Below are 11041 nucleotides of genomic sequence, written 5' to 3' on the forward strand. Positions count from 1 at the left end.
CATGTTCCCTCCATGTTCCCTCCACACCTGTCTGGAGTATTCTGATCACTGTGCGAGCAGATTGGACCTTCTGAGGCTCATTCTAAAAGCTTTGCGACCCATGAAGAGAATGAAAACTGTTTTATTCAGTATTTTAGTGAACCTTAATTTTTTTTTTTATTGTTCAAGTACAGTTGTCTCCATTTCCCCCCCCCATTATGCTCCCCCACCCCACTAAAGCCCACCTCCCACCTTTGGCTTTACCCATGGGTCCTTTATATATGTTAATTGACAACCCTTTCCCTTCTTTCCCCTGTTATGAACCTTAATGTTTCGATAGCAGTTGTTGCGTATGCATTTCTCACCATTTTGGAGCATGGATTACAAATGGAATCTGCAGGAATATTTTATTAACACACCTTTGATAAAGGTGGGTGTTAAATCTTCCTGCTGGCTTTAGTGAAAGCAACACACTCTTTAAAAGCATGCTAATAAAATGCTATAAAATACAAATTGTGAGAAAATCAGGCATGTAAAGAATTTGAAAGCTACAGAATAACGTTGTTAGAATTAATGTGCAGAGTACGAATGGTCCAACTTTCCTAATATCTACTCTATGCTTAGAGGACATTGGCTGTGATCATGGATATTATTCTCTCTAAAATGACATACATTTAATTTCTCTTACAGACTGTTTCCTAAGAAGTGAGCTTGTATCTCTCCGTTATCTGGAATCTGGAGTAAGAGTCTCAGCTGTGGCTCGGTATGCGAGCCCTGCAGTGAGTGTCTGTGTTCAGAAGGATGATGTTCCAACCCAAAGGTTTGGGGTGCAGAAACCAGAGACTACAAAGGAGGATGGGAGTACAGAACATGGTCCTGGCTGCAGGGAAGACGTGGTGAGTTTTATTGTCTCATACGCCCAGTAGGGATATACTACACAGTGTCACCTGGGCAGTGGGTCCCTTGCATGGAAAAGAGGTGAGCACTTGATAGTGACAGTGGGAACATTTCGGTCTCCAGCATTACTTCCAATCATAAGTTCCAGCATTCATATCCAGCTGGCCCCTCCACTTTAGGGTGAATGTCAGTGCAACATAGGAACAACACTTGCAAAGTCAAAATAAGGCACCAAATTCACCAGAGTAAATGGAATCATGGCTTGACACTCAAAATGGTGGTGAAAGTGCAGAGACCCAACCCAAATTACCAAGGTCTCCTGAGGATCTAACTCTGTACTGGGATCAAATGAAAGGCAGACAAACTGTAGCTCCTTCTAAAAGGAGGTTCTATTGTGGGCTGACAGGTGTGCTCAATTGGTTGGGCATCATCATGCACACGAAAATCCCTGGATACGTTCCTTGTTAGGGCAGATACCTGTATTTTGTATTTGTTCCTTAGTCGGTGAGCCTGTAGTAGTGACCAGCCCATGTTTCTGTCCCACTCATTATCCCTCCATTCCCTTCTCTTGAAAAATGAAAAAAAAAATCTTTTAAAAACAATAACAGGAGTTTACCCTAGAGGACTGAGTGGCAGAAGGTAAGTGCTTTGACATTTTAGGGAATTAGGGGGAGAATCGTATTAATCGTGCCAATGGAAACAATAGCTTCAGCTGAGCCTCCATGGTTCTCACACTGTACCTGGCCTGGTGACAGCCCGGTGGTAGAGATTGTTTCTGCTCTGGAACCAGAATACTGGGCTTAAATCTAGCCACTTAAATCTGACACTTCTATGGTGAGTAAACTTGGAGAACCTACTTCATTTCTCTAATCCTGGATGATCCCACCAATTCAATATTAGTTACCACTTCCAAGGTTGTTGTGAAAATTAGAAGTGAAACTTCTCAAAAAGCAAACCCTGGAATTCTGGCATTGACCAGTACTTGGTTTGTTAATTCTATTCACCTCAAATGCCAAGGTAAGCAAGAGCATCACCTACATGTCATATTCAGCCAACTGAGATTCAGGGAGCTCTAGGGAGTCACCTGCAGATTCCCTGGTTGGGACCCCAAATAGAGGGTCAGTGCTTCCCTGAAGGTGGGTCAGCCTGTACTTAAAAGCCTGATTATATCTTCACACACCCCAGAACAAAGGTGGTTCTGGGCATTGGGTGAGGGAGGGGTGCCAGGCCTGGAAATGCCTCTGCAGGCAGAAACAAGGGCTGCCCGAGTCCCAGAGGGCGCACGCATTGAGAATGGGCACTGACTAGGTCCAACAGCTGAGGGATAAAAACATATCTTACACTCATTTTACAAGGAAAACTAAAGCTCAGACCAGAAAAGGGGGTATTTTGTGACAGGATAGTAAGAAGCTAAGAAAATTCCTGGCCAAGTGGAATGGGGAAATTAAGAAAAGAAAATTAATCAAGTCCAAACAATTTGAGCAACTTACAGCCAGCTGTAGAATCCCAAGATGTTATTTCCCCTAACCAAGGACGCTCAAGAGAAAATGGTTTATACCTCTCTCCCTAACCAGAGACTATGTCCTGGCCTGGGAAATGGAGAACAGTGATTCAATTCATATCATATGTGTCAGCTAAAGCCAAGGACAGATGAAGTCAAGAAAACAAATTTAAAAAACCATTAAAAGCCTGATAGACCCAAGAGGAAAGTAAAATAGTGTATTAGACCAAATAATATTCCCAAACCCCTCATCTTCTCAGATTGCCAACCATCTGCATAAAGCACCCACAAAATTCAAAAAATAAGTAAAAATGCACCTGGAAAGCTACTGGATATTTTGCTGAAACACTCTCCTGAAATCCTCACCTGCAGAAGATAAAGAGCCCTCACGACCAAGACTTAAGGCTGGTTTGCTGTATAGCATGTCCATGCCCCTTCCCAGGCATGAACGTTTTCTCTTCCTCTCAAACTCTAAGGGAACCCAGGACTCATGCATCCAGGGGAACAGTGTGCTGCAGCATTACCCAGATCATCCCGATCCCCTCTCCAAGGTCCCCTTTTCTCTGACCTCCCAGTGAGCTGAAAGGAGCCTGGCCTTGTTTCTCTTCTACCTCTGACCTCCACTTCCCAGGGAGCTAACAGCAGCCCCACCTTGGCTCAGTTTTCCCATAACATTTCTAGGGAGTACCACCTAGGCTCTGTCCTGTTACTTTTTCTACCCTAAGTCCTTTGTTTCAGTGTCCTCACCCTTAATAAACATACTCCAGGCTGGTTTCTGTCCTGTGACAATTTAACTGTGAGTCTCAATGATATCTGAGAATTGGAACTCAAATGCAAATTGCCTGACCCAGGGCATGGGAAGTCTGATCACTGCCCTCCTGTTTCCCTCTGCCCTGAGCTCTCAGAGTCCAAACCACCCTTCTCATCCTTGTACCATCTGGTCTCATTCAGAAACCTTTTTCAACTCAAGAACCCCCATGATAGGAGACCAGAAAAATGAAATAAATTAGAAAACAAGAGCTTACTGTAATATGAAATGACTGGACTTTTTAAACCAATGAAGAATGTTAATATCAGAGATTAAAATAAAGTATCCATTGCACTGTGCAAAGTATAAAAGGATTATGAAATATTAAAATATTATCCCTATAAAAACAATTATTTAATAAAGAAATACCAGAATTGAACAAAATTTCAACATGCATCTTTGTTGTTTGTGTCCTTTTCCTATAGAAAACCTCCAAAAACTCATATCAGATTCTGCAGAACGTATGATCAGACATTTAACAAAGATACAGGCACAGCAAATACACACCTGAGAAAAGGCTCACCATAAATCCTAAGAAGAATACAATCAAACAACAGTGAGGTAGTACCACAATGTTTTAAAAAATGTTTAAATAGATAATGGTTTACCAACCAAATATTTGCTAAGATATAAAAGAACTGAATCACTCACTGCTGGAAGAATGCAGAAAGGTGCAATTAGATTAGATAATAAATTGCTAATCTCTGTAACTTAAATATTTACTTACTCTACAACTCAGACTGTGAAGAGTTATTGACAAAGGTAAATGAAACTTATGTCCATATAAAAAATTATATACAAATATTTATACCAGCTTTAGTCAAAAATTAGAAATAATCAGAGATTAAGGTAAGATACATCCTCACTTCATTTTTGACAAATGGTTACTAAGGAGCAACATAATACTCTTGCAGTATTTAAAGAAAACTGCAGGCAAATACTTTGTTTTGTGCAAGCATCCTAATTTTTTTCTCTTAAATATATTATGGTATATGGTATATATATATATCATCCTGCTAAGATTAAGGCTCAACAGAGGTATATTTTGAACTGTTGGGTTGATTCATATTTCTGCAAATTCGTCAGGGAGAAAAAAGAGCAGGAAAACATTAGAATAAACAAATTGCAGAAGTCAGTATTTTTATGTAACAGCCAGGACATTTCCCTCAGACTTCAGACTAGGGGTTAAAAATAATGTAAAAACCTAAAACTTCTTCCTTAAAGACAAAGGCCTACTTGTAAATAATGTTGAGAGAGAAGAGAGAGGAAAAAAAACACACGCGCGCATGTGTGTTACATGCTATTAAGTTGACTCTAGTTCCTGGCAACCCTCTGAATGAGTGATGTCCACAATGTCCTGTCCTCAACAGTTCTGCTCAGCTCCTGTCAACTCATGCCCATTACTTCCATTACGGAGTGAATCCATCTTATATTTGGTCTGCCTCTTTTCCTGTTGCCTTCTAGTTTCCCAGTACTGTGGTTTTTTCCAAAGAAATCTGCCCTCTAATGATGTGCCTGGAGAGTCTCTACCAGCTTCTAAATTAACCAAAACCCTCCTAATTCATCAGTATGTATTCCTTTAAAGAAATATAGGGTGATAACATCCCATTTGCAAGATATAAGTTTTCTCTTTCAAAATGTAGGACCACATGTATCCACTTAGAGCTACTGCTCATCGCTATGAACAAACAAGAGATTTGCTGATATGTCTAATCACTTTATACTAACAATATCTGGAAAATGTGAAAAACTTTCTGAACTACTGTGCCTCCCCTGAAGAAGTGTTGTAGAATGAGAATAAGATATTTACCTGTGACCAAGTCCAAGAATGGTTTGTAACCAGCGAATGGCAAATTCACTCGAATGGTAAGGGAAGATTACATCAAAATGGTAGTAATCACTTCTCAAAATTTACAGTAAAACACATGCTATTATTTCTCTACAAAGGGGTACACAATTTCACCAATGTATATTTTTAAAAGGAATCCCTAGAAATTTGAATGACTAACTTTTTGGCCAGGGCCCCTTTTGATACATTTTAGCCAGCTGATCACAACAAAAGTTCACACTGTAAAATCCTATCTCTCTGAAAGACAGTAATTGTAACTAAAGCAGCAACAGTGAACAACCTAAAGAGGACATGATTTGAGAGAACAGGGGGGCAAATTTACTAAACCATCTGAAGAGTGGTCCACAGCATGATTAGGTTAGTACATCTGGTCCCTTGGCAGTTCCACAGCTACTTTTCTAAAACATTAAATAAGCATACTGCCATTGAAACATCTTTTAATACGTTTTAATAAAAACATAATTTCCCCTCTCTAATTCTGTTTTTCTTCCAAAAGCTACTTTTCAAGAAATTATCACTCAAACATATACCAACATAAAAGGGAAACCTGAAAAACTCAGTAGAACAAAAATACTATGAATGCTAGCTTTCTCAAGATAGTCTTAAATTTATAATTATTGTGAAAATACTTTAACTTGTTTTGCTGCAGAAACTAGTCTTATATCCCTATTTATAGGATATTTATAGCCCATCAAAGTTTTGTGCAAACATTTCAAGTCCATTATTCTAGTCTTCAGATATTAGCAGAAAGTAAATATACATACATATTACATTAAAAACAATATATATGTGACTTTAAAACAGCTATTATGGGTCCATAAGCCTGTAAGCATTCCAAATTGAATTACCAGCAAAACTCTAGCACCAACATGTTATAAATGAATACATCTTTAGGTACAGATTTCAAGACATATCGCAAGCTTTCCAAAATTTACCCAGTAGCAAAAACAAACACAATGGTGTGTGTGTATAAAACAAAATGTTTAAGTAATATATAAATGGTTTATACATTTTAGCCTGGGATATTTGGTAAACAAACATTCAGAGTAGCTTGCTGATGCTAGGGAAAATAAAACTTACATAGACTTCCCATTAAAGGCCTGATCTCCTTTATTCATCACAGAGCTTTTGCATATACCTTTTAAATATACAAATCATTGGCCAGAACTCTGCTTACAGAATACCATCTTCCATTATCACCAAATCTTTATTTAAATAATAACCATATTCACAAGAGGGACAAGTGAAAAAGAGGCTCTGAGAACCACACTTAATACAGACCTTAAAAGGACTAAAAAAGCAAAGCACGTTTCTTGCCTGCTAGGTGAATATTATGGATTTTCTGATGTGCAAAGGGATGCATAACATGATTAAAGCCTTCTGTAGGCCTCTGAGATGGGTAAGCAAACTTTGTGTTTGCTTACTGTTGTTTACCTCACCACTGCCAGAAATTCTTTTGATTATACTCAATGACAATGACTGAATCAATAGAATATAAATATTCCTGCAAATCCTGTAACTTGGGTAGACACTGATCCTCCACTCTTTCAGAAATATTTCTGGATGCACACTCAGAAGAGGCACATTCCATCTAGTTAGCTGCAGTCCCCTTCAGCACCTAAGGCCAGTGTTTCTATTTCATTGTTTCCCCTAACCTCTATGGTGCTACAACTAGTAGTGACCCTCACCCAGGGAACTGCTTACCTTATAGCACATGGCCGTTTGCCAGCCCGGGGCTAGAAACTCCCTTTAAAAGTATTGGCATCCTTTACAAGTAAGAAAAAAATTCATGCCACTCCCACCGTACTTGAGGTTGTCACAGCTACCCCTTCTTTGGAGTGATGTCTGTGTGTCCTAAAAATCACAGCATTGAGGCTTCTCATGAGAACTAGGGAGTCCACAGGGTTGCCTAGGTGGATATGAACAGGAATACAAGTTTGGAAAAAGCTGCTGAGTTAATTTCTGCACCAACAATCCCCACGGAGGCAGAGAAACTGAGACACAAACATAAAAATCGTTCATGCCTTTATGCCTGTAGGGCCCAAAACTATTATAAACTACCCCACACAATAAATAGAGCACCCAAGATTAAAGAAGACTTAGAAAAAAGGCCTTGATTTTTACAGACCAATAGAGATTAACTTGGCAGTTCTTGTACTGGTGACTTGGACACTCAAAAATTATCACTGGTATATTAAAAAAAAGCGTGTCCCTAAAAAAGGAAGTCCTTCTGCAAGCTGACAGCTGAACTCAGATGATTTTTTTCTCTAGGCCAAAACTGAGTCAAGTATGCGCCAACTAGTAAGAGTGGAAGGAATAAAGCTCTAAAATGTTAGGCTACTCCTAAGTTTCTCCCACAAATCAGAGAATGGTTACCTTCTCTGAGCACATTAGGGTGACGACTCATGCATCTCTGAGAACCTTACAGGTGCTGCAGGTGAAGTATCTTCAGCACATAAATTTGCAGTGACATAATTCTGGAAAGAAAACCTGAGTAAATGAAGAAAGGGCAACATGGACACACATACTTCACATATAAAACAAAATTTATGGGAAACCTCCCTACTGATTATACCTGGCTGTATGAAATTTGATTCACTCAAACAAGGCTTCAAAGAGGTCCCTACAGTATTGTTAACACATACACACCCCCTTGTACATTTCCTACACATCTGAGACCTTCCCCTCACGTGAACTCTTATGTGTGGAGGAAGATTAGAATTTTGGCTAAAAGATGCCCCACGTTAACTGTATTTATAAGGCTACTGTCCTGTGTGAACTCTCTGATGATAACGAAGGCCAGTGCTACAGGTGTAAGATTTCCCACATTCGCTGCATTTATAAGGCCTTTCTCCTGTGTGAACTCTCTCATGATAACGGAGGCCAGTGCTACGGCGAAAAGATTTCCCACACTGACTGCACTCATGAGGCCTTTCCCCAGTGTGAACCCTCTGGTGACGATGAAGTTGTTGCTTTTGGATGAAAGATTTCCCACATTCACTGCACTCATAAGGCCTTTCTCCTTTGTGAGCCCGCTGATGAATAAGGAGCCCAGTGCTACTCCGAAAAGATTTCCCACATTCACTACATTCATAAGGCCTTTCCCCTGTGTGAACTCTCTGATGAAAAAAGAGGCCAGAGCTACTAGAAAAAGATTTCCTACATTTACTGCACTCATAAGGCCTTTCTCCAGTGTGAACTCTCTGATGTACTTGAAGGGAATCATTCCTGGTGAAAGATTTCCCACATTCCCTGCATTCATAAGGTCTTTCCCCAGTGTGAAGTCTCTGATGACAATAAAGGTTATAGATTCTTTTAAAAGATTTCCCACATACACTGCATTGATAGGGCCTTTCACCAGTGTGAACTGTCTGATGACAACGAAGTTCATTCTTTCGGATGAAAGATTTCCCACATTCACTGCACTCATAAGGCCTTTCTCCAGTGTGAACTCTCTGATGAGAATGAAGTTCACCCTTTCTGTTGAAAGATTTCCCACATTCACTGCAATGATACAGCCCTTCTCCAGCAGGAACTCTCTGATGTACATAAAGGGAATGGTTCCTAGTAAAAGATTTTCGACATTCATTGCACTGATGTAGCCTCTGTCCAGTCTTAACTCTCTGATAACAAAACTTAGAAATTCTAGTGAAATATTTTCCACAATCCTGGCACACAAAACACTGTTTTCCAGTAGAAATGCCCTTCTTCTGAGCATATGCAGAGTTGCAGCTGATGGCTTTTTTGCATTCATTCAGGGTGTTATACTTTTTTTGTTGAACAATCACTTTAGATGTTGAGACTTCATCCGGCCTTTCCCTAGTTTGAGTAGCCTCTCGTTGGAGATGCTCTGACTTGGTAAGGAGGTCCAATCCAACCTCCCTAGAGGGAAAAAGCTCCTGGAACACATTACAATTGCCACTCTTAGCAAGTGACATGCTGTCCACACCTCTTACGAAAGGCTTCTCTCTCACATGGTACTCCTGGTGCTGCTGACACTTTGTACTGAAATAAAATCGTTTTGCACATGCCCCACACCTCAGCAGTTTCTGGCTGTGTTGTGCTTCCTGATGCTCAATCAAGTGGAAAATATGTCTCAAGACGGGCCCACACCTCTCACAGGGATGGCTCTTCTCTGAAGACAATGCTACCCTGAGATCCTTTGCCTGTGACACTCTTTCAGTAACATTCTGTTCAATTGTTGCTTCCATATCTTCTGCTCCACAGCAGCAACCTGAACAAAAAGAAATGCTGATGAAGTATATGTTGACCTTATAAAGAAGGAATATCCTCATCACACATGGCCCTCTATCACATTTAGGGGTGATGCTATGAAACCATTTTCAATACAAGTGAGTCAGATACTAAAGAAATGGCTGTTGTACTTTACTTGGACCCTAAAGTAAGTCAGCAGTGGTGACCTCACCAACAAAGAGACACAAGCATAGGATGAAACATAAGGAGAGAGACAGGGTCTATTAGTGGTTCTTCCACAAATGGCTTCCTGTAGAACCTTTCCACCCAATGGTGATGTGAGCCTGTGTAGAATATTTTGAATGAACTCAAACTCAACATCAATTGTACTAGAGCATAAATACATAACTTAGAACTGAGTAGTTGACCAAGTGCCAACAATAAACCAGAATAAATAGAATGAGTAGGAACTGGCAGTGGTAACAAAATAGGTCCCTAGTTATGACCTTGTCAAAGCTCATGCCGCAAACCCTCTCCAATAGCCCTTTAGCAAGGCATGACTGCCTCTGGGTCCACCCTGTCATGGATGGAGTCATGTTTCTTTTGGGTTGCACAAATGATTCTTCCCCTTAAATCCCAATTGAGCCATTATATGGAATGTAATTTATACAGATTATATAAATTCTAAGAAAAACTGAAGAGATAGATGGCCAGCATCGTGGTGGAACTTTAAAACATAAAAGATACCTCAGAAAAAAGATCTATGTGAGTGACTTTAAGAATGTGGCCAAATAAGAAATAAGAGAATTCTCCCTTCTTCCAGAACAAGTAGACAGCTATCCACAAACAGAAATCAATCACGGGACAGTGAAATAAAAATCCAATTAAGACTAATAGAAAATTAGCCCTCACAAGGTGGCTCTGTTGGTGGACATATCAGTGTCATCCTGATATGCCAACATTGCAGGTTCGATCCCCAGTCAGGGCACATACAAGAAGCAACCAATGAATGCATAAATAAGTGAAACAACAAAGTGATGATTTTTTTTTTCTCTCTCTCTACCCCTCCTTTCCCTTTTCTCTCCAAAATCAATTAATAACCAAACAAACCAAATGATACGCAGCAAAGCAAAAGTGCAAAAAAAAAAACAAAACAACACAACAACAACAACAGAGGAGCATAGAAAGGATGACTAGGAAGACAGGTTAGCAAACATGTTTGAGGATGGCTACAGTTAAGAACAAGGGTCGGCATTACCTTTCTCAATCAAAGTAATTGCTCTAAAGTTAAATTTAGTGTACTGTTCTATGGAAAACAATAAACACTTGTGTTTTTAAGAACCAAAAAAGCCCCTGCAACTTCTGTGAACTCCCCAGTTTACACATTAGGGGACCCTACAGAGTTTCTCAGCATGAAATACAGAACAAATCCCTTTGTCTACAACTTATTCTAAGAACACAAAAATCATCATATCACCAGTAGTGTTTGTTCCAGAGACTCCAAAATCCTCATCCGTGACTGAAAAGAAATGCTGCCAAAGCAACTGTGGACCAATACATTGTATGTTACTCTGACATCAGCTTATGTAGCATCAAGGAGACTAGGCTGCTGGGATTTGTCTCAAGACTGAAACACAACACCAATCAGCCAACCCATAAATCCACATGCAGATGGATCTATTTCTCTAGCCAGAATGGGTCCATAAAATTGAAAGGAGTTACTACCTCATCAAATGCATAGACATTAATACAGGATTAACAGAAATACTAAAAACAAGGACAATACCAAGAGAATATAATAATTTTCCAATAA

At 39.7% G+C, this 11041-nt stretch overlaps 1 protein-coding gene across 1 annotated transcript; it reads right to left on the reverse strand.

Annotated features, from left to right (window-relative positions):
- Positions 1–7638: 7638 nt before the first annotated feature.
- LOC129081613 (zinc finger protein 664-like) lies at positions 7639–9245 on the reverse strand. The gene has a single exon (XM_054587278.1). It carries the CDS (start codon positions 9243–9245, stop codon positions 7797–7799), a length of 1449 nt encoding a protein of 482 aa, XP_054443253.1. The 3' UTR covers positions 7639–7796.
- Positions 9246–11041: the final 1796 nt, after the last annotated feature.

The sequence above is a fragment of the Pteronotus mesoamericanus genome, unplaced genomic scaffold, assembly GCF_021234165.1.
Source record: "Pteronotus mesoamericanus isolate MK-2021 breed Mesoamerican mustached bat unplaced genomic scaffold, CSHL_Meso_final scaffold_1135, whole genome shotgun sequence".
NCBI classification, from domain to species: domain Eukaryota; kingdom Metazoa; phylum Chordata; class Mammalia; order Chiroptera; family Mormoopidae; genus Pteronotus; species Pteronotus mesoamericanus.